Source organism: Colobus angolensis, unplaced genomic scaffold (genome assembly GCF_000951035.1).
Source record: "Colobus angolensis palliatus isolate OR3802 unplaced genomic scaffold, Cang.pa_1.0 Scaffold56, whole genome shotgun sequence".
Taxonomy (NCBI): domain Eukaryota; kingdom Metazoa; phylum Chordata; class Mammalia; order Primates; family Cercopithecidae; genus Colobus; species Colobus angolensis.
In genome coordinates this window covers 12,935,280-12,959,542 of record NW_012119154.1, presented here as the reverse complement: position 1 = coordinate 12,959,542, position 24,263 = coordinate 12,935,280, and the positions used below count along the sequence as shown (strand labels likewise).

At 37.1% G+C, this 24,263-nt stretch overlaps 1 protein-coding gene across 1 annotated transcript in view; it reads right to left on the bottom strand.

Moving 5' to 3' along the window:
• The window catches only part of CLDN16 (claudin 16), a 25,749-nt gene extending 16,308 nt beyond the window's left edge, over positions 1 to 9,441 (bottom strand). The window contains exon 1 of the mRNA XM_011961614.1: positions 8,876 to 9,441. Within this exon, the coding sequence (XP_011817004.1) occupies positions 8,876 to 8,989 (114 nt within the window). The 5' untranslated portion in view covers positions 8,990 to 9,441. The remainder of the gene's footprint in view (positions 1 to 8,875) is intronic.
• Positions 9,442 to 24,263: the final 14,822 nt, after the last annotated feature.

The window sequence follows — 24,263 nt, the reverse complement described above, 5'->3', positions numbered from 1 at the left end:
CCAATAAAGTATAGAGATTTTACAGAACAGTTCAGATTTCAGTATTCCCTTAGAAACTTGGTCTGTCTGGGTACCTGAACTCGCCAGTCTCACGAGGCAACAACCAGCAAGAAAGGAGTGGCTGCTTCCATTTAGGTGGGGCTTGGGCTCACCAGGTTCCCCACAGATTCCCTGCCTCTCTCATGAATGCTGGCTACTTGGTTCCTTAAGGCACTGGAGTTTTCTCCTCCTGGTATATATTAATTATGCTAATGAGAATAACTCCCCTTGCTCTCAACCTGTCAAACTTCTACTTATTATTTAAGCCTCATTTTAAAGACTTCTGTGTTTCCATTAGCCTCCCCACCACCCAAGTTTCTCTAGCTGGCATTTATCATTTTCTACCCTGAAATCTGACAGGAAGTTGTCCGTATCATTATAGCATTTAAAATACTGATTATCTTTTGTATGTGCAATTATAGGCCATCTGTCATTCTTCAAACTATATTTATTAAATGCCTGTTATTTACTAGTCAACATGCTGACTATATTAATGCTGGAGATACAGCGAAGATAAAGACAAACATAGCAGCTGGCTTCAAGGAGTATACAGTCTCTTACTCTTGGTACATAATAGGTGCTTAATAAATGTTTATTGAGGATAAGAAAATCTCAGTTTTTCAATCAATTCATATTAACTCTCATTGGAAGCTTGGAGTAGAGAATGGTTATTATATGCACACTTGCTACTTAATACATGCAATTTCTATTGACTACACAAACAAAAACAGCTAAATCCAGAAGCTGAAGAATTATGATTTAGACTGAAGAGCTTACATTGATTTGGTGTCATTCTGGACCTTGTTTACTCTACTGGCTCTGGAAAGTGTTTACTACAGCACTAAAAATGAGTAATGTCACTTAAAAGTGTTAGGAAACCATAGAGATGATGACTCTTCCCAGTTGAGTTACAGTGGCATAAATTAGTTCCTTAATCCTGGGATTTCTTATTCTGGACTCTGTAGCAGTTTCCCATTAAGACTTCTCTATCCTAGTCTTTCCCAGTTTCTCTTTTCTTATCAGTATTGAAATATAAGCAGCAACAATTTTGCCTGCCTTGTCTTTTTATATATCTTTTGAGAATTAGAAACACTCAGAAATACTTGAGAATTAGAGACATTGAACAATGTTCAGCATTTATCTCTTCTCTAGTAACATAGGAAATCATGTCTGTGTGTGTATCTATCTATCTATCTATCTATCTATCTATCTATCTATCTATCTATCTATCATCTATCTATCTACGGAGAGAGACAGTAAATATACAGACTAGATTTTGTAAATGTTTATTGTTGTTATCCACTATCAAGCAAGATTTTTCTTTGTCAATATTCATTAAGATTATAAATATACAGACAACTAAAAGTAAAATAAGCTGTTAAGATATATAATTTTAAAAAACCACCTTACATATACAAACTATAAGAATTTATAATTTTCACACCACTTTACCATCCATGTGCTAATATATTTTAACATTGAAGATGTAACTTTCCTACTTAAGATATCTACTTAGTACTTACTTAGATATATTTATTAAGATGCAGAAGTTTTAATAATATTGTAGTAAATAACGTTTGACCACTAAAACTGGAAATATTTTCAATTTCAACATAAAATGCATTTGAATTTTTCAACTAAGATTCTGAACATTTTACTTTTACATTTTATTTTATATTTTTTACTATCCCAGGGCCTAAATGGAGTCACTACAGGCCTTAATAAAGATGAGGGAGCAAGACTAAAATAATCATAATCAATGTTGCCTTTTCTTTTTACTTTATATCCTGTATTTATAAGATATGGAAGAAAAATATGACTTTATTGGCTAAAATTTGTTTTAGTTCTGGTTATTTGTGGAGCACTGGCTAAAGGTATAGATCATAAGAAATGGGGTAATGCCAACTGAGTAGAAAAGTAAAATTTTGTGTTCTTCACAGGTATATGACCTAAGTTATGTATCTCAACTTTCTAAATATTTTCATTTTAACATTTTCAAATGTTTACATACATTAAAACGTTTTCCTTTTAAAAGTATGGCATTACAACTTTGCAATGATTATTGCCCAGTGATGAGGATCACAATTTATGTTGAATGAATTATTACAAATTATCAATTTCTTTTTTCTCTCTCTCTTTTTATTTCTCTCTTCAAAGCACCAAGCAAAAAGCCACATTCTCTAGCCCAGAATATACTCTTCATCAACCTTATTAAATATCCCAAGATTCAGATTTTTATTCCAATTTTATTTTTAAAAATGAGCCAAACACATATCCTGAAAATATTTAAATTACAGCAAGATATAAAATCCTGCTTTTTAAAAAAAGTGGTCATTTCATTACAGACATACTTCTTGAGGTTCAATGTGAGATTTTCAATAATCACCTCATATTTTATTATTAATATATTCATTCTTTCAACAAGTAGGATAAGTATGTTCCCAGGTGCTCTATCAACTCATGTGAGGAAATGCATCATGAGTTCACATTAATGTACATCAGTGCTAGGTGCTTAGGAAATCATGAGATGAATATGAGAATATTTGTTGCCTCAAACATCTGCTGAAAGAGTTTGAAATCAATTGGAAAGTTAAAACAAGTATATAATCAAAGGGCAAGCTGGATATAATAATTTTATTATCTACTTTATGTTTAAAAGAATTGTAATATTATTAATGCAAATAGAAATCCCAGAAGATAACCTGATTATAGAGATAAAATAAATATTAATGTGAGCAACTTTGTTTTGAAGTAATAAAATTTTAATCATACTAGTGCTCAGTATCTAGCAGATTCTCAATAAATAATTAACAAAGATGGACTGAAAATGAAATCTTCTTGTGAAAACACTTTTTCCTTTTTATAATGGAGAGATCAGTAACTGCTGTGTGAGGAAACTATTTCAGTGTAAATAATTAAGAATGACATATCTTGTAGTTAACCTATTAACAATGTTATTATCTCATAATTTATTTTCTTTGTCAAATGTGAGCATTTGATAAATAACCTTCACTGTTTCACTTACTCTCTGTCTTATTTCCCTGGTCAGACAAAAAGGAAATAGATGTAAATATAAAAATGGGCGGCTGGGTGCAGTGGCTCACACCTGTAATCCCAGCACTTTGGGAGGCCGAGGCAGGCGGATCACCTGAGGTCAGGAGTTCGAGACCAGCCTGGCCAACAAGGTGAAACCCATCTCTACTAAAGATACAAAAATTGGCCAGGCATGGTGACTGGCACTTGTAGTCCCGGCTACTCAGGAGGCTGAGGCAGGAGAATCGCTTGAACTCAGGTGGTGGAGGCTGCAGCAAGCCGAGATCATGCCACTGCACTCTAGCCTGGGCGACAGAAAAGAGACTCTAAAAAAAAAAAAAAAAAAAGCAAACGACAGTTTTAGAGAAGTAAACAAAATTTCTCCAAGAGAAGCAATACCAAAAATAGGAAGAGAATTTAAATCTGCTATTTCTCTGTTCAGCAAACATTATGCAAAATGTCATCTCCTTCTCCAGAACAAAAACAAACCAATAAACTGCAAATAGACAATAATATATCTAATATTTATTGGCTGATTCATATCTGCCTGCTACTGTGGCAAATGCTTTAGAGACACAAGCTCATTTAATTCTCACAAGAAACTTATGATGTGTGTATTACATATTCTCATTACTGAATAGGAAATGCGGTTTACAGCTACTTAAGAGTCTGTCTAAATTCGTACAGCCACTGCCTGGTAAGGTGGGATTTAACCTCAGCTCCCTCTGATATACAGTTAAATCTGTAAACTTCTCCACTGTAAAGAATTGTGTTCCTACCTCTAAGTATTGTATAATAAGCTAAGCAGAAAAAAATACTAGGATGGTTCAGGGACATTGCTCCATGAAGATTTCTATACAGCTACTAATTTTCATTCATGTAAGCTCTTGGTGAATAACATCACCAGCCCTCCAATTGCCCCAGATCAGAAAGGCAGATTTCAACTTTGACTCTCTCTCCTCATCACCTACTTTCCCACTTGCAGTCAATTATAACTCTCATCAATTTGACATTTTTAGAGTCTCCCATATTTCATATTTCTTCACGCTTGCTGCCACTCAAGTTCAAACCGCTATTGTTTCCCTTCTGGTCTATAACAAAAGTCTCCTGGTTGTTCTCCCCACACCTCATTTTACCCTTCCAATCTCTCCCCACAGACAGCCAGAATGATTACTCTTTCTAAAATACATGTACATATTGCTTACAGCGACAAACCCTTGCCGATGGTATAAGATCTATATTTTACATGCTATGCAAAACTTTTGATGACCCAACCCTATATTCTTTTCTCTAAACTGGAAATTCTTACTATGATGAAATATATGAAATACCACAAACATGCAGTGCTCTTGTACCTTGATTTCAGTTCCTGCCATTTCCTGAGTTTGGAATACTCTCTACTTCTCCTGCTTCACTCACCTGTTCTTCAAGTCCTACTTTAGATATCTCTTCTTTTGGGTAGCTTTCACTGGTTATCCAAGACCAAGTGAGCCACCCGCTTACGGTTTTCATTATCACAGTATCTGCTACATCATGCTATAACTGCCGGTTCACCTATTTGTCCTACTGACTACACTGGGAGCAGCCTAGAGAGGCTCCAGGTCTCATCCTACTTCATAACCCTGTACCCACCATGGTTCCAAGTATACAGAAGTTGTCAAGATTATTTGTGAAATGACAAAACAGAGAAAGAAAAGAGAGAGAAATGCAGGGATAAAGAGATGAAGGAGAAAGGGAAAGAAAGAAAAAGAAGGATATAGGAGGAAAAGAGAAGGAGGTAAGAAAAGGGAGCAAAAGAGAAGGAGGTAAGAAAAGGGAGCAAAAGAGAAGGAGGTAAGAAAAGGGAGGAAAAGAGAGCGGGGAAATAAGAAGAAAGAAGAAGAAGAAGAAAGAAGAAGAAGAAGAAGAAAAAGAAGAAGGAGAAGAAGGAGAAGAAGGAGGAGAAGGAGGAGAAGGAGAAGGAGAAAGAAGAAGAAGAAGAAGAGAGGAACAAGGAAATGAAGGAGAAAGAGAAAAAAGCTGGAATGAAGGAAGGGAGAGTGTATGAAGTTACAGAACAATGGAGGACACTCCCACTAGATTCCCAATGGAAATGCCTGGGGAAGCACCAGACACCACCAGTCCATTATGAGTGTCCAACTCTCTGGAGTTTCAGACAGTCATGGAGACCTGATGTTAAAAAAAAAAGAAAAAAGACTGAAAAGGACCTTAGAAACAACTGAGTTCAACTATATAATTGAAAAAACTGAGCCAAAGACAAGAAATGACTTGCTTAATAGAAGACAGTTAATAAGGCTTAAGATGCAAACACATGCTTGAAAAATCTCAAAACCCAAATTCTCTTCTCCCCATCAGTCTTCTCAGAGACACAAACGAATCAATAATGACAGGCGCAGGATGGCAGCTGAGGGCCTCTAGTCACTGATTAAGGGTTGTGCCCATCGCAATTCTGTGTGCTATTTTCTTTCCTAACATTTTTACCCAATACAAAGAACTTCATTCGAGATAGGTAGAGTGTGGTAGGCAAAAAGAATATCTGAGCTTTTTCTGCCTCCTGCTTTGTGTTACTCACTTTGCTCCTCTAACAAGCCCTGAGCTTTTCCTCACTTTGCACTTTTGCCACTTTGTCCCCTTATCTGAAAGGCCCCTGCTGCCATTTCTACAATTTGAAATGCTTTACATTGTTTCAAGGCTTTGCTCAAATGCCTTTTCTCTCATGAGACCTGCTTCAATGTTCCTGATAGGAAGTGATCATTGTATATTTTCTTCCCCAATGATGCTTCGCTTATTTCTTTCTTAAAATATGAATTTATTTATGCTTCTTATTGTAGTTTCATGTGTATCTTTGTTTTCCCCTCATTAAATGTGCACTCCCGAAAGGCAGAAGCCATTTTTGCTTTATCTTTGTCTCTTCTAGTAGGAGTAGCATCATTCCTTTTATATTTATAATTGCATATATTTTATATTGAATTGAACCACAAAACTCTTTGCCAACATCATCCAAAAATACTAAACAAACAACAAACAAAAAAACTAGAAAAGTATAATACTCCTTCTTATTTAGTCTATTGGTATTCCTTTCTTTTCTCAAAAAATCAAAACAAAACAAAACACTTGTTTCATTGACTTTTGTCCAACAATTGATTAAAGTGAGCTGTTGTGGTGGTTCACTCCTATAATCCCAGTACTTTAGGAGGCTGAGGCAAGAGGATCACTTGAGACCTGGAGTTGGAGGCCAGCCTAAAGAACAAAGAAAGTCCTTGTTCTTACAAAAAAATTTTAAAATTAGCCAGTTGTAGCGGCATGCACCTGTAGTCCTAGCTACTAGGGAGGCTGAGGTGGGAGCATCACTTGAGCCTAGAAGCTTGAATCTGCAGTGAGATATGATCGCACCAGTACACTCTAGCCTGGGTGACAGTGTGAGACCCCATCTATAACAAAAAATAAAAATAAAAACATAAAGTGAGTTGTTATATGGACCAAAGGTGATATATAAATGAGGATGGGGGCAAGAAAAGAGAAGATCAATTGAGCTAGTATCAGAACCTTCAAATTTGTGGATAATATAACTTTCTATCCTGGCCTGTTGAAGTAGCAATTATTATAAGAGATTTTTGTCTCTTTAAAAATATTGACAACAAAAGAGATAGTTGAAAGAGGAGGCCGGATTTGTTACAGGGTTCTTCTTCTTGTTCTTCTTTGTTTTTTAGATGGAGTCTCGCTCTGTCGCCAGGCTGGAGTGCAGTGGCATAATCTCGGCTCATTGCAACCTCTTCCTCCCTAGTTCAAGTGATTCTCCTGCCTCAGCCTCCTGAGTAGTTGGGACTACAGGCGCATGCCACCATGCCCAACTAATTTTTGTATTTTTGTTATAGATGGGGTTTCACTATGTTGGCCAGGATGGTCTCAATCTCTTGACCTTGTGATCTGCCTGGCTCGGCCTCCTAAAGTATTGGGATTACAGGTGTAAGCCAAGACGCCTGGCCTCTTCCTTTAAATGTGAAGGCATCTTGGGAATATTATAGCAATACATTTTAAGTATGGGAAATAAGAAGGAAGCTAAGAAATATTAACTATTTTTCAAGGTTAGCAAGGGTTTACTTGAGGTGTGTAACCTGGACTGCTCCTTCCATTCATTTTAACTAGAAGTATTATTTCATGGGACAGATGGCAAATTGGTTGGTTGTACTAAAATGAGAGAAGACACTTTAAATTCCAGGACTCTCAATCTCTCTCTCAGCAAGGTTTGACCCTTTCTAAAACTATTTCTTATCAAATGAAGTTAGCAGTTATGTCAGCTTAAGCAGAAAGACTTTTAAATTGTTTTAGAAAATATTTTAACAATGCCCCTAAATGGGATTTTACATTTTTTTGCATTTTAAAAAACATAATTATAATTATGCTCAAGTTCACCATATTTCTTATTCATCGGCTACCACTGGCCGTCTAGATAATGGCAAACTAATGACAGCAGAACATTTTATCTGTACTTTTCCCTGAGCACTGTTCAAAGGGCATTTATTTCATTCTCTGCATATATTCGTGGCCAGATAAAATGCATCACTGGGCTCACTTATAGTAGACACCCTTTACAGTAGTTCAATTCTATCACAATTTTTGGAAATGTAATTTTCTAGCATTAAAGAGGTATTCATAACTCCACTCGTTTTGAAATGCCACGCTGAAGTCAGAGGAAAAATTAAAAGCAAGAAAAAGTGAGTGGTAAAAATAATGCACAGCAAAATAGAATGATTATGACTTTCCATTTGGAACTCCAATTTGAGAGCTTAATAAAGAAAATTAGAAGAAAAATATATAAACTCACTCAAGTATCTTTGCTAAACTTTACAGAGGTGACATTATAGCATTTGCTAGGGTAAATTGTTCCCTTCAGGATGCACAGTAAAAAGCAAATTGTTTTGCTATATACTCCTTTTTCTGAGCTCTTGAAATATTGTTTCTTTTTCTTACCTGTATTTTCCTGAGCCTCATTAACGAACAACAGCTAATTCTGAAGATGTGGTTTTTACTCAGTTCTGCCCCTCTCAGATTCCTGTGGCCTCAGATAATGCTTTTGAACTTCAAAATGTCTTCTTTCTGAGCTTCTCCAATAAGAAAAATAAAATCCTCAAACGTGAACCCACTCACTTATCTTTTGCATAGTAGTCAGTTCCCCAGAGCAACTCATTTTAAGGGAGGATTTAAGTCCATGCCTGTCCCCTGTACATTGAGATGCACTGGAAAGACCTTTTCTCCCTCAAAATATTTTCTTTTACTTGGAAATCATTAAGATAATGTTTTTTTTCCTATTGCATGTTAATTGGGTAGGTTTTGCATGCCTTGCATTTTCTTCCCCAATGTTTTAGATTATTAATACTCCTTAAAAAAGTCTATCACACTATTCTTAATGCTGTCATCAAGAGTAACAAATTTATCTTAGAAAAAAGGGTGGTAACGAAATGTTATTCAATTTGATATATGCAGCAATGGAAGATGTGAATTTCTGGAGGTCTCAGTAGCAGAGATCATTTAATGACCCTTCTGCAAATTTATCCTTATTAAAAAAAAAAGAGGAACTATTTAGTAACTTCATCTGTTTAATGGGATAACAAGATCTACCTCATAAATTAACTATGAGGATTAAATGAGCTGACAATGTAAAGACTCAACAAATAGTCAGTCCATGTTGCCTATTTTTGCTATCATTAGCCTTAGTAAAGATACTGAATGTTGTATATGGCAGGTGGACTTAGCGAGAATTTGGGCTGGCCTGGGTCATGAAAAGAAGTTGCTATCTTCTTACCTCCAGAGAGTCATCAGCATTCACCATCCAACAGTCAGTCCAGGTGGCCACAATCAAAAACCCAGTAGAGAAAAAGGCAAAGAAGCAAGCGATGTATTGAAGAAGATCCCTCATTGTGGCAAGCAGCCCATCCAGTTGGCAACATGGGCAGACACCAGCCCTGACCCCACCTAGGTGGCGAGTGTCAGTCTTCTGTGTTTCTGGTACCTGGGGATGTGAAAATGCTGGTCTTTTACTTTTGCTCACACCCTGCCGCAGGTGTCTTGAGTTGCAGTAAGAATATTACAAACAGGCTGTAACCAACAGTGGGGTCCTGGAGGTTATTATCCGAAGCAACCAGCCTCCAATCAGAAGCCAGGTCAGTGCAAGGGCTGAATGTGTTTTGGGTGGGGGAGAGAGGAGTTCTGGGACGTTTTCTGACCCACTGTGGGCTAGTGGTGCTCACCAGACCAAGTGCCAGTGCCAAGACAGGGGAAGGAGGAAGGGTCCCACCCCATGCTGGAACCTGTAAACTGATCCTTCTTAGGCCCTCAAGGAGAGTGAACTATTCTCCCCCTCAGAAGAAGGCTACATGGTTGACTGAGTGTTATTTTATTGTTAGGACTATTTTAATATTCACTGACTACCTTAGACAGACAGGCCACTGGCGAAACTATGCTAAACAAGTGCTTGCTCAAGGGAGTTTGCATTCCAAAGTGTTGTGTAGAACAGCCCCATGAAGGATTTGTAGCACCTGGGTGGCAGGGACAGCCAGGGCTCCCACCCTTTCAGCATCGTAGAATGGGAACAAGTGTGCATTTTAATGCAGACAGCTCTGGGTGGAAATCCTTGCTCTGAATTTATGGTCTGAGAGCCCTTGGGCTGTAGTTTCTGAAAATGCATGCATTCATATTTTCTTTAGATAATATTTGTTCTTCATTTGAGGAATAAAAGATATTGTGTCTGTAAGTCACTTAGAATAGTGTCTGTCAATAATAGCTAAATGGAAAATATTAACATGACTAAGGATTTCATATATTATTACTTTTCCCTCATGGACCAATGTTTGAAAACGTGTCTAATAAAGAAAAAAAAAACTGTTATGTTAGGAAGAAAGTTTGTTCCTTTTTTGTAAAAACAAAAGTTTTTAATATATAACAGGGGCAACTAGAATTTTACCTGTATCTGAATAGATATCCTTAATGGGTCTAAAAATTCCATAAGCAATACTCTTTAATATGCTTCAAAAAGCACATATATCAACATTTTCTCTTCATCAGGCAGACTTCTAGATACTAAAATAAAATTTTTGAATGAGAACAGTGAAAACAAAGTGATGATTCTTAATGTAGGAGAGAATGTCAAAGGGGAGACAGAGTGAGAGAAAGAAATTGGGAGGGAGAGAAAGAAAGGAGCAGAGAAAAGTTGAGAAATAGGTAATTACTCTGGAATGAATCAGCTACTAAGATATTTATTTTACTGACAGCTCATAAGAGGATTACATTTTTCCATTTGAAAATTATTTGATCACAATATATAGTATAAAAGGCTAAAATCAGTATTGATAAATCATTATTACAATAATAAACTTTTGTGACTAAACTTTGTTTTTTCTAATTTTAATTCATTTTACTCAAGTATATAAAATGTAAATTTAAACGTAAAAGCTGCATGGAAAACCATGGGTGGAATAGAAGCTTAATTATTTCTATATACAGGGTCTACAGTGCCACCCCTGCAATCCAGAGTTTCCCTTTTGAGGTTTCAGTTACCAGTGGTTAATCAAGGTCTGCAAAAATTACATGGAAACTTACATGGATAAACAATTCATCGGTTGTAAACCGAGCACTGTTCTGAATAGCATGATGAAATCTCAAGCTATCCCACTCCACGTGAGACATCAATCATCCCTCTGGCCAGCGTTTCCACACTGTATGCACTACCCACCCCTTAGTCACTTAATAACGCCCTCAGTGATCTGACCTACTGTTGCGTATAGAGTGTGTAGGGTCCCGTACTGTCCTTCGTTTCTGACATCCACTGAGGGTCTTTGAACATATTCCTCAAGGAGAAGGGGGGATTACTGTACACATTAGCAATCGTTATAACTAGTCTGTGAGGTACATCACAGATGCTTTTATTTTACTTATTTTATTTAACAGTTGGGGAAAAAACATACCTGTTTTTTAAGGGCTCATTCAAAGAATGTCATTGCCCATGGAATACATACACCCACGCATGCTGCTTTGGTGAGTCACAGAGAATCTTTCCCTGTGCCCTAAAATCTAAAATGCTATGAAGATTTACTCTGTTGATCTGGGAGAGCAAACCAATTCCAAAAGCACATGCCCTTTGCAGGAAAAGTCCTGGACTTGTTGCTGGCGTTTCATGCAGGGGCCTTTCACAATGTACTTTGCCTGCTAACAGTGCACTCCAGGGCAGCAGTTCTTCAACCTGAGCGTACACTGGACTCTCTAAGAACACTTGTTACAAATGCAGACCCAGGAATTCCACTCCCAGAGATTTGGATTCAGGAAATTGGAAGTGGAAGCCAGGAATTCATATTTGACATGTGTTTTGTATAAAAATTCTGATTTTGAAACAGATGGCCATACTTTGAGAGATGAGTTTAAAACAACAAAAGAAAATCAATTCTTTAGAGTTCTATACTACAAATCACAGACAAAGCTTTAGAAAAGAGGATATCCGAATTCCATCTTTGCTACAAACTCTTCCCTAACTAGCACGAGTAGGTCCCAAATCCAAATATCAGAACTTAATGGAGAGAAATTAAAAAAAAAAAAATGCTGAGCATATGTACTCCCATATGCAAACACACACACATGCGCCTACATATCTCTGGAAATCAGATTCTTTCACAAAAAAAGATCTAGACTATAACATTCATTCGCTCCTAATGGTCACTGAACATTATATGTGATTGAGAGTGGGGAATTATTCAGGTAGCTATAGCATTGTTCCTGAATTTAAGTTTACTACTTTTAGAGAATAACATAAAACAGTCAGGCTTGCATGTTGATTTCTGTGAGTGAGGCCATAATATAACAGAAGATACAAGACAGGAGAGTCACGCAGACTGACGGAGCAGTGAAGACTTCATGGATGGGATGTGAGTGCACTTCTAAGAAACGGGTAGGGAGTTGTGAGGATGGAGGGCACAGATGCAGAATAAACTGCTCACCAATCTATATAGACACATCTCTTTTGCATTCTGACCCTCCCTAGGCTTCAACATTTTGGTTCATCAACTCTTTTACAGTTTAATTCCATTCCATCCAGCATACATTTATGAACAGTGTACTCTGACTCTAGTACTTTCTCTTGGGACACAGAGGAAATAAACGATTGGAAGAACTCATCCGAGTCCTTGAGAGGTTTACTCTTCACTGAGTGGACCAGAAGCAGGAAGCAAAGAACTCCATTCAGGTAATTCCGACAACAGTCTTAAGTTATAATACCACTCCCAATAAGAGTACATGGCATATTAGTTAGAAATATGACGTGTTTTCTAATTTATTAAAAACATGAAGAAAAGTTATCACTGTGTGTTGCTCAATAGGGTTTACAAAATATTTTCAGATACATTATCTCATCTAAGTTCTGTGAAGACAGACATCTTTTGTTCACCAGTGCATTCTACATGCTTAAAATTCTAGCAGGCATATGATAGGCTCTCAACAAATGTGTACTAATTTAATTCTCAGAGCCTCCACATTTTACAAAAGAGGGAGTAATATTGGACTTTCCTCTTCTGAAACATTCAGGGTCCTTCAGGATGGATACCAGGCTAGCAAGAGTGTCCTAGTCATCTTTGCAGCTCCAGGGCTATTCATTCTGCAAGATCTCTAAGACCAGCATTTTGGTCAATTCACTATGCACCATGCTCCTGCTCACCCAGTGCTTGCACTACTCCTGGATGAGGCTTTAGAGCCACCTGGTGATCAGTCAAATGACATCCTTAATCTAGCACCCTGGCTGTTGGTCTATTAAAAGAAGTAATTGTAGAACTTCAGGGATTGCAATTGTCCTTCTGGTCTGCAGGGGGAAGCAGCCTTGCATTTTCAGTTGAACAGAACAGCAAGTTCTTGTGTCAAGAACAGCATGCTTTTGTGTTAATTCTGTTGTTTCCATTAATGTCACAAAATGTTCCCTCTATATTTATTACGATAATATGCATTCTTAGAAGGAGTAAACTGACTTATACCATATCCTATAAATAGTCTTCTTACTCCCTTTGAAATTTCCAGTGCTCACTGGAAAAATCTAAACAATAAAATCAATTGCTGTTCTCAAAGGCCATGCTAGCTATAACTAATGTAAAATAAAGTGGTGGTTAAAAGCTTGGACCTCAGAGTCAGGCAGACTTGATTTTAGGCTAAGACCATTTATGTATGACAGATCTTGAGCAAGCTGTTTAACATTTCTGAGGCTGCCTTCTTGTCAATAAAATGAGAATTATGAATTTTGTCCCATAAAATGGCTGTGAAAAATGAATAACGTTTGTAAAGGTCTTAATGCAGTGCATAGAACTCAATAAATAAGCAATAAATTGTAGCTAGTATGATTTTTATGTTTGTTGTTTTACACATGTGCCATGCATATACATATGTATGTATGTTTCTGTGTACATATATGTATGCATGTATGTATATCTATATTTATCTATCCATCTATATCTATATATAAAACAACTTAGCAAGTTGAAAACACAGGAAAGTAAAAGTATAATCATAAAACAACTTCATTTTTGTCTCCTATGGTGCTTTCAAGTCCATTTGGTCTGGGCCTATTCTTCCCTTGACCCTTGAATAAAATATAGGGCAAGTTCTATGACATTTATGTCATTTTCAGGTAATATTTCAGGTAATACAATGTATTTTAGTCATTTCAAAGCACAAAGATACTGCTTCATTCCAGTGATATGAATATCTGCACCCTGTACACAGGCCAATCTCTTTATAGCCACTCCTCCAACATGCAGTCACCCTCCATCACGCAGGCAATGTGCCTGCTACAACTTTTGTTCCTTAGATTTCTTAGCTGGAGATGTGCAGAGGTTTACCTTGTTTCTCTAGATCCTGGGAGCAAATACCAAGTGTTCAGAGTAGACGAACTGAAGTCTTACTCTTTAGGCTTAAAGTGAGATTCAAGAACTCCCAGGGTCTGCCCCCTCAATGGTGACATAAAAGTGGTACTCAGTGCATATCAACAGCTCCCTCCAAAAATTATCTCCTAATCTCTAACTCCTTTCTTGGGGTTAATTTTATTTGCTTTTTGTTTGTTCTGAAGGGGAGGGAGAGAGCTGGTCCACTAGGGGCTCCAAAACTGGTTCTCAGACGCCATTTTTGCAGCTCCGGCCTGGGTCTCTCCTTTCATTTTGGAATTTTGTCGTTATCGTCTAGTGGTCTCAGTCAAAACGGAGTCAGAAGCGATTCTAATTTAAAATCCTATTACACTGGCTTATGTGACGTTGCACTGGAAGTCTAGAGTTCGTTTTGGGCAGACTGCACCTGGATTTGTTGTTTACTCTTGGGTGCCACCATTTATGATAAACCCCAACTACAGAAGTTTCCAGTTAGTGAGATCCATGAGATTGGCAACTATCTCACATGAGGCATGACTGAAGGAAATTGGGACAAAAAGAGTATTTTAATTTTTTTAAAAAGGGAACAGAGCAAACGTGATGGTGGGTTTTTAATAATGGTTGGATGGCCCAAAGGAATTATGATCTTTCTAGCAGGCTTCAGAGAACATAACTAGAAAATATTGTAAAAGCACAGAGAAGTAGAATTATGCTCAATTAAGAAAGGACTTTCCAAGAATTAGAACTGACTGAAAGGGAAATGGTCTGGTTTGGTGGGGGTTCAACTAGTAGTAGGATCACCATTGGTACAAATGTTACCTATAAAATTCATGAATCAGTTCATGATGGGAATAATGGACATCTCTGATGTGGAGACTGCTTGGGCAAGCAAGGGGCCCTGAAAATTGTATGTTCTTTATGTATCTGTTTTCTTACATAGAATTTGAGTTTTACTTAAGCCATACCTCAGCAATTACTCAGTGAATCATTCATCAAAAACCAACCTCAAATTCAGTAGCAAGGCATATGTTGTTACTCATTCTGTAACTTATTTCACCTGGAAAAACAAGATGTTCATCATGGTACAACACGACTAAGCAATGAGGGGTGTTTTGAGTGAACCAGGTTAGAATAAAGCTAATGCGAAAGGTTAACGTTTTACTCCCTTTGAGTTAGCAGACAACTCATGAAGTCATTCCGGCATAAAACCTTTCTCTTGAATGTCCTACACCCTTCCACATATATCCTATGTTCATTATGAAATGGGACATAAAATGAATCTGTCCGAATTGGGCTTAATCTCACAAGTTGAGGTTTTGTTTTTTTTTTTTCTTTCGACTCAAACACTTTCAATGGGTCATTATTAATATTCTCTCACCATTTTGTATTTCCTTATTCTTGTGTTTTGTCTCCAAATATTTAAGTATTCTCTCATGAGGTCGATGTTAGGTCTTCTTTATAAATGAAAAATACTATGCAAATGGTAAGATTGCAGTGTGTATTTCATCCAAGTTGGGCAAGGAAACACTGGCATTGCCAGGAAATGTAGAACACTCTCTATAAACTGTGAGGTTGAGTCCTTATCACTGCACTCATGCCAACCTTCGTAGTCCAGATAGCTTAACTGGTGTGTTCTTAACTCAGCACATCTGTTCTCACTTAAACATTCTGGAGTGACAGATACACAAAAGGAGTCCCTGCCTATCACAGTAGATGACTAACTTTCTATTTTATTCCAATACGCCGGTGCTAAGTCACATCAGGGACAGAAATAACATATCAAGGGCCTTGAGGCAGTAGGACAGAGTATTAAATTAAGAAGCAGTGAGTGAGTACTTTGGTATGTCCAGAGTTTGGCATATGTTTAGGCCAGCATAAGAAAATGAAGCTGGAGTGGCAGGTTGTGGTCACATTGCGGAAGATCTTTAGTTCCAGATGAAGGAGCAGGAATAAATTTGAACTTATCTTTGAGAGTCACTGAAGGTTTTAGACAGGAGAGTAACAGGGATCATGCAACAGACAGATTGGGTAACATCCTTTTTAACTGCTACCTGTAAACTTAAACTTCTATCTACTTACACTTTTAAACCAGGGTGAACTCCCACCAACCAGGTATGGGGAAGCTCATAAAAACAAGTTCTAATCAACTGTATTTTAGGAAATTACCTTGAGTTCTCTCCCTTTACTCTTTTTCTTGGTGTTTGCACTGCACCTGCATCACCTTCCTATCTTCTAATGGCTTCTTGAATTTGCAGCCTTTGTAGTTTGTCATTTATATTCCAGTGCTGACCTTTTGGCTTGAGAATCGACTCTGGGTTCCCTATCTTTCACACTTAGTATTCCTTAGGGTGCAACTTGTACTCACACTCGTCGTTAATCTGAATAACCTCCATCTTGTCCTATTTAGCTCTGGTACCTGGAACCCTATCTTGCATCAGTTAATTTTATAGAACCATTTCCATTTCCTTTTTCTCAACAAGGGGAGGCAACTTCAGGCTTTGATTGTCCTGATTTCTTGACACACAACTAAAAATTCGACTAATTTGTTTCCTGTATTTATTTATTTATTTATTTATTTTGAGACGGAGTTTTACTCTTGTCACCCAGACTGGAGTGCAATGGCATGATCTCAGGTCACTGCAACCTCTGCCTCGTGGGTTCAAGCAATTCTCCTGCCTCAGTCTCCTGCGTAGCTGGGATTACAGGTAAGTGCCACCATGCCCAGCTAGTTGGGGGAGGGTATCCAATAGTATTTAGACTCTCTGTAGATTTTGCTAACTTTCTATCAAATGAGATATTTTACTGTGAGCATTCTAAAGAGATCCTTCTAAGATGACCCTGTAATCATATGGGGATATTATGAAATTTTTAATACTACAGACAAAAAGAAAAATGAAAAGCTTACAGAGCTTCTTTTGCATATGGCGATGTAACAGGTATGACAACAGCTTTTTCATAACAATAATAAAAGTGGGCAAATTATATGAAGCAACTCTTTTTTTTGTTTGTTTTCAAATTTTAAGTTCAGAGGTACATATGCAGGATATGTAGGTTTGTTATATAAGCAAACGTGTGCCATGGTGGTTTGCTGTACAGATCATCCCGTCACCCAGGTATTAAGCTCAGCATTCATTGGCTATTCTTCCTGATGCTCTCCCTCCTCCCACCCCCCGCCCTCTGACCATCCCCAGTGTGTGCTTTTCTGCCTGATGTGTCCATGTGCTCTCATCATTCAGCTCCCACTTATACGTGAGACCATGTGGTATTTGGTTTTCTGTTCCTGTGTTAGTTTGCTGAGAATGATGTTTTCCAGCTTCATCCATGTCCCTGCAAAGGACATGAACTCATCCTTTTTATGGCTGCATAGTATTCCATGGTGTATACACACCACATTTTCTTTATTCAGTCTATCATTGATGGGCATTTATGTTGATTCTATGTCTTTGCTATTGTGAATAGTGCTGCAGTGAACATATGCATGCATGTGTCCTTATATTAGAAAGATTTATATTGCAGATGAGATATTTTACTGTGAGCATTCTAAAGAGATCCTTCTAAGGTTACCCTGTAATAATGTAGTTTATTTTGGAATGTATTTTACATTCAAGAGGCTAATCATTTTAATAGAAAAATGGACTGGAATTATAGAAACTTGGTTTTAGTCCAAGGTACACTTCCGAATTTTTAAGCTTATATTATATTGAAATGAAGGAGGTGAAACTTTGACAATCGTTCAGTCAATCTGGCCATTATAGAAAGCCAGTCTATATAACTGAGGCTCAACAACAACAAATCAAGTATATTTCTTTGCTTATGCCTCAAATTAGCAAAAGTCTATAGCCCAGTTTTTGAAGAATTAATGGAAATAAATATCATTATTCCTTATTTTAGTCATATTCAACTAGAGTATATAAACATTTGTATTTATTTTTATTTCGTACTATAAGACATAATTGGAAAGGGATCATATCACCATTTTATAGATGACAAAAATGAAGACTATATATTAAGTGACTTATTCAACCTGACACAGCTAGAAAGTGGTAAAATTAGAGTTTGGATCCAAGACAAGCAAAGTAGAACACAGGCAAACATCCAGTGGAAATTATTAAAGCCAATGTAGATGAGTCAGGGAAATGGAAGTCCTCCCAAGGAGAGTGAGGCCTACTCAAAACTGGCACTTACTCAGGAACAAGCTTCCATTTCACATGTTACTTGTCCAAACCCTTACTCATCAGGATCCTACTGCAGGATTCATACGTAAGAACTCATCGACCATTGACCAGGATGGAATCAGGGCCTGGCACCCATGATATTTGGACTGTAATCCTGGTTTCATGAAAGCTCTCTGCTGAAATGATGAAGCAAGTCCCTTCATTCCTTTGAATTTATCAGTGAAGTAGTTTCAATCATGAGTGATCATGAGTGATCAGCCCGCAGGGAAGCATCACTTATGAAAGGTAGAAGGTTCTATTGTACTATACATCCTGTTCTATACATGTGTGAAAACCTTGTGAGTTTTACCTTCCTTTGGACAGAACTTCTCTCATTTTTGTCTCTTCTCTCTCTTGTCTGCTGATTCTACCTACTGAGACCTTCCTCCATCTTCAAGGATCTTCTCAATTGCTGTCTTCTTATAATGTGAGCCCTCATTCGCATGTGACCTTTTCTTTGAATTATTATTAGCTCTTTGCTTGTTGGAATAATAATTATATAAGAAGTAGTCACTATTATAAGCATGTGTTTAATGGACGAGGAGACAGATGTTTGGGGTGGTAACTTATCCCAGTTTTTACAATAAGTACATAATGGAGCCAGGATTTAAACCCAGGTTTGGTTGACTCCAGAGAACATGGTCCTAAATAAAACTATGCAATATAGACTTCTACCTTGTTATCTCCATATCTTTCTCTACTAGATTAATGGAAACTCCTAGTTAAAACTGGAAAGGACTTTGGAGATACTCTTGTTTAGCAATTCATTTTACAGATGAATAAATTAAGGTTGCAGGCAAGTATTTTACCCAGAATGACAGCTGTTAATAAGACACATAAGACTCAAACCTTCTTTACTTTACACTTTTAGCTCTACCTCTAACATTCATAAGGGTAGAGAGGGTGCCTGCTCACCCTCTTATCACTCACAGAATTTACACACACATCTTGCTCGTAGCAAGGGCTTAAAGAACTATATTTCACTGGAATTTTTTGGCAACCAAAGATCACTAATCAGAAAACAGAGAGATTTTAGGGGTTATCATGGTGATTAATAACATACATTGAGTACAAACCAGTAACTGTTACTTATTTGCATGTCTAAGGAGACTTTAAACAGAGAATCTCAAAATATAGAGTTGTTTTGTTTTGTTTTGTTTTACCAGCGACAAAGCTCAACTAAACTTATTTGCAGAGATGAAACTAACGGAGCCCCAGATGGAACCCAAGAGTACAAACTCTTATGATAGAAGGATAATGACCATGTGACCTCCATTTTTAGTAAAATGTTTCAACCCAAGTATTTAAACAGAAGTGAAAAAAAAAAGTTATTTGGATATCAAATGCATTAGCAGCAGCATTTGATTGGTGCTTCCTTTACCACATTCCTATCGTTTTAAAGATTCTCATCAATAGCAGAGTAAAATGCAAAGTATTTAACACGACATGCAAGATCTTTCCCAAGCTGGTTCTTTTCTTCTCTAGATTCACTTCTCATGCATCCCTAATATGTACCCTGTTTTCTTGCTATTCTGAAATGCATACAGTTCCTTTAAACCCAATAACATTTTCAATGGCATCCAGAAAAGGCTCTTCCCTTTGCCTGGAAGATTTCTGTCCTTCCCCTTTCCTCTCTCCTTCAGCACTTAACTAGCTCCTCTGCCTCCTTCTAGACTCAGTTTTCATCATCCAATAGGCAGTTGATTCTCAAGCCTGTTTGATCACCAGAGTCACCTGGGAGTTGCTATTAAACATCAGATGCCCAGAGAAATAGTGATTTACAGGCATTGTCATTTCTTAAAATTGAATCACCAGGAGATTCTGAGAAAGCATTGCCTGAGATAACGTCTCTGAGTCTACCTCTTTCTGTTACATCACCTATCAAACTATAATTCTCTGTGTCTCTTCTCCCTACCAGGTTGGGAATTCTTTATGAGCAGAGAAATACGTTACATTTTTCTAATGGCAGCATTAGATCAGTGATTAAGTTTGGATACCTAAATGAATATATTAGGTTGGCAAATCATTAGCTTATTTACTCAAATTGTTTCCTCTGCCTACAATATGACCATATACACACCTTTATTTTCCTGTAACTTTTTCAGAGTCTTTTGGTTAAAATTACTCTCTCCCTGCTGTATATTCCCATGGCAGATACTTTTCTTTATTTTTCTCTCACAACACTTTATAGTCTTACTTATATTTATGTGTTTGTACATCTCTCCCACCGAGTTCTCAGCTCCTGAAGTCGGAGACTAAGATTTTTTTTTTTTCAATTTTGTGACTCCTTCAGTAGTCATCAACATACCTCTCATTTCTGTTGTTAAATCATCAAAATCTTATATTTCTTTAGTTTCTTAATCTTTCATATCATTGATATTCTCAGAATAAAATCCTTATGACCATTTAATATTCCTCAGAAATGCAGTTCTCTTGCACAAGTGCTGGGGAAAGTCTTATGTGCTCAAATTAGGTACAGGATTCTTAGTAATAAATCTGTAACTGATAGTTTCAGTACAACTTATTGTGAAGTCAGTGAGGTGGATTCCTTTGAGAATTTGCCTCAAACATCCAACCCTATTGTTCTTTCAGTTCCAAGTTATACCTAGTAGTACCTGCCACTAAAACAAACAAAAAGTATAAGAGAATAATAGTGATGCTTGGCAAAAGTGAAGGGGGTTGCTGGAATTATTGTGCCAGATGTGATCTGAGATCAAGATGCTGGCACAGCAGAGACATACATTTGAAGCCAGGTGACGAATCAGGGGTTTGTTTTGGTGGGGGGAGGGCGGGATGGGTAGGGGGGAATGTTTAACTGAGAGGCAAGGGTGAAGAGATGAACAAGAATCAGAGAAAGAAGATGATCAGAGGAAAGCAACAATTTAGTTGGAGAAGCCAAATCTTCTAAAAATGGAAAACCTGTGAGGCACTCATTTTGCAGTAACCCACAAAAACCTTGCTGGATAGAGGGAAGACTCAAAGGAAATAAACTGGGATCAACTGTAAATGTTTAATAAAGAGATAAGTGAAGAACAAGCAAATGCATCAATGAATATCCTGGTTTTACTTACATCTACAATTTCAAGTAGTACCATAACAACCTGTTTTTTAACCCCCTGCTATCTGCTTTGTGTACCAATGTCTAAATCTCTCAGCTGTAACTAGGATCAACCATAAAACTAATTGGTTTCTTCCTGCATGACCCATGGCTATGTATGAGGTACTTCCTCTCAGTTCCAGCATGTGATCTTTTTTCATCTGAGTTCCTGTAATGGCCAACAGCTTTCTCTAGATCTGTAGCCATTCTACACTTGCAACCTTGGCATTCCAAACAGCCTAGAGGCTGAAGCAGAATTAAATACCAAGTTTGCAAAACAAAATGAAACAGCCTAAATCCCCTTGGTCAGTTAACATTTGCAAAAATGCTGTCAGTAAGTTATTAAACAAAGATTATTTCTTTGACTTTAAGGAATTATATATGAAAGAAAAACGTAGGGTTACTTCTCACTTCTCCTAAAGTGCATCTCAGTAACTGGAGTTTAAACGTCCCTTCTGAATAAATAAAAATGAGAGGGTGAAGTGCAGGAAAGAAATAAATAAAAAGATGACTCCTTGCAATAACACACAAAATACCTTTGAAAGTTTTATAAGTATACGACTCTTTTTATAAGGAAATACAGTATAGATATAAATCCAAGATACTAGTAAATCTAATGCTATGTAAACTTATTTAACTGTTCCCTATTCTCTACCTTTATTTTTAAGATGTTAAGTCCTATTTACTCTCTGTTTATATTCTCATTAATAATACTTAACACTAGACCAAATATAGTAATAAAAATCAGCACACAATACATGTAGAATTTTTGAAATCTTATTTTAGGTTTAGTAGCCTTGATCTTTTTAAAAACAAACTTTCTTTTTTTGTTTATTTTAACAAACAAGTATTGTTGTTCTTTTTTAAAATAAATGATGGAAAACTGATGAATTAAGATTGATAAATGATATGCCTGGATCTAGCTAGAAAGTTAATGTCTAGATGTGGGAGAAAAGCTCAAAACTTAACACGCTGACCTCCACATGCTGTATGCATTAGGTCCAACCACAGGAGGATGGTTTTCCACACAGGTGGCCAACAACGAGTTCAGTCCTGCAGAATGATAAAGAATGGATTGTTTAAGGGTATTAGAGCAGGAAAGGGAAGCAGACACTTAGCTTGCCACTCCCTTAAAAGGTATCCTTTATGAACTTTGGCATCGTTTGTGAACTTTTTCTGGTCAAAAGCAATTCATGGAACTTGTTGATAACTTACACATTTGGCCCTGTACAAATTAAGGGTCTCTGACTCTGTTTCAGGGAAAATCACACACACACACACACACACACACACACACACACACACCACACAATGTTTTTCAGGGCTGGAAGGAAAATAGAGAAACCTAATGCCTCCACAGATTGATGACTCCATTACTTATATGGTAGACCATTCTGGATTCTTGGAATCTGGAGATTTTTACTAGCATTTTAATATCTCCAAAACCTTTCTATGACTGAGTTCTATGATTATATGACACAAAACCTAACAAGTTAAAATTTTGCTGCTTCAAATTCCTCATATTTTATCATTCAGAAGAAACTATAAGCATTTGGGGCTAAATTTCAGCCACTGAGAAGTTTCTTCCATCCAAATGGAGAAAAAGGGGAATTCAAAAGTTTCCTAAGAAGTAAGGTGAGTCTTTTACTTGCAGGGGAAATGTATAACGCTCTCTCAGGTTTCTTGCCAGACTAACAAAACAATACTGGTCTCTTTTCTCTTTTTTTAAGTATGGGCACATTATAGGCAATATAAAATATGGACCACTGCCATCTATATTTCCTTCATCATTGACTGGATCTGAAGAATTTATTCATGCAATAAAAATGCTGCCTGTGCACTGGACTAGCTATTGGATAATCAGCGATGACTAAGACCTGTTCTCTAAGAGCTCACAATCTATCTTAAGCATAATAGCATTATTTAAGGCAATATAAATTAGTCAAATGCAATGTATTATAACTATATTTGAGGTCTAATCACCCAAACTATACTTAAAAAGTTTAGTAAAGAATAGTCTTTCTTAGAGCCTTTATGCTAAAAAAAAATTAAGTCAAAATTTCTTTGAAGATTTTCAAGAAGATTGAGAATCAGAGGACAAATTCATTTGTTCTAAATGAGTTACTCATAAAATCATATGTTCTTAGCTTGTATGATTAATGAAACTGTTAATAAATTGCTGCTGTGGTCACAGGTGTGAGGTAAGAATTTGCTGGCTAATAGGCTTAGTGACTCCCTGAGGATGAATAAGGGATAAGGAGCAGATTGGGTGAGTCAATGGACTAAGCCTCTGGAAGCCCTGGCTTCAACACCAACTGAGACAGATATTTATTATATTAAAAAAATCATAGAACTGCCTTGAGCCTCATTTTCAAAGTATAAGGAGAAAGGGAAGGGACTTCTCAGCTGTTAAAATTCTTATTCTAAATTGGATTTCCTAAATGCTACAAATGTCAGATAAACAACACTTGAGAGACAGAGTGGGCTGGCTATGTCAGGGATTGGAAGGCAGAACAAACAAAGGGGCTGCCCTTTGAAGAGTCAGGCAGATTATCAGCATGCATAGTAAGGATTCCGACACAGGCAGAAATGCCAGAAGGAAGAGAAAGATGAGGGGTTAAATGGCTGGGGTCAATAGTCAGGAAACAGGAACTGGGCTGTATGGAGCTAAAGATTCAGGCTCAGATAAGCAGATCAGATACAGGTACAAGCCCCCCGCATTGGGAAGACCTCGATACTTAAAGAAGGTCTTTGACAAATGCCTGCTTGTATGTTTTCCTTTAAGGAAAGGATTGAAGGAAAGCTAATTTGAATGAAATTGCTAGGGAGCAACAGCCACATCACACACGTTCACAAATACTAGCTCATTTTTGTTTACCTTTAATTTTAATTCATTTATTTATTTATTTTTAGTTAGAGGTCTAGTCTTGCTCTGTCACCAAGGCTGGAGGGCAGTAGCACATTCACAGTTCACTGCAGCTTCAAACTCTTAGG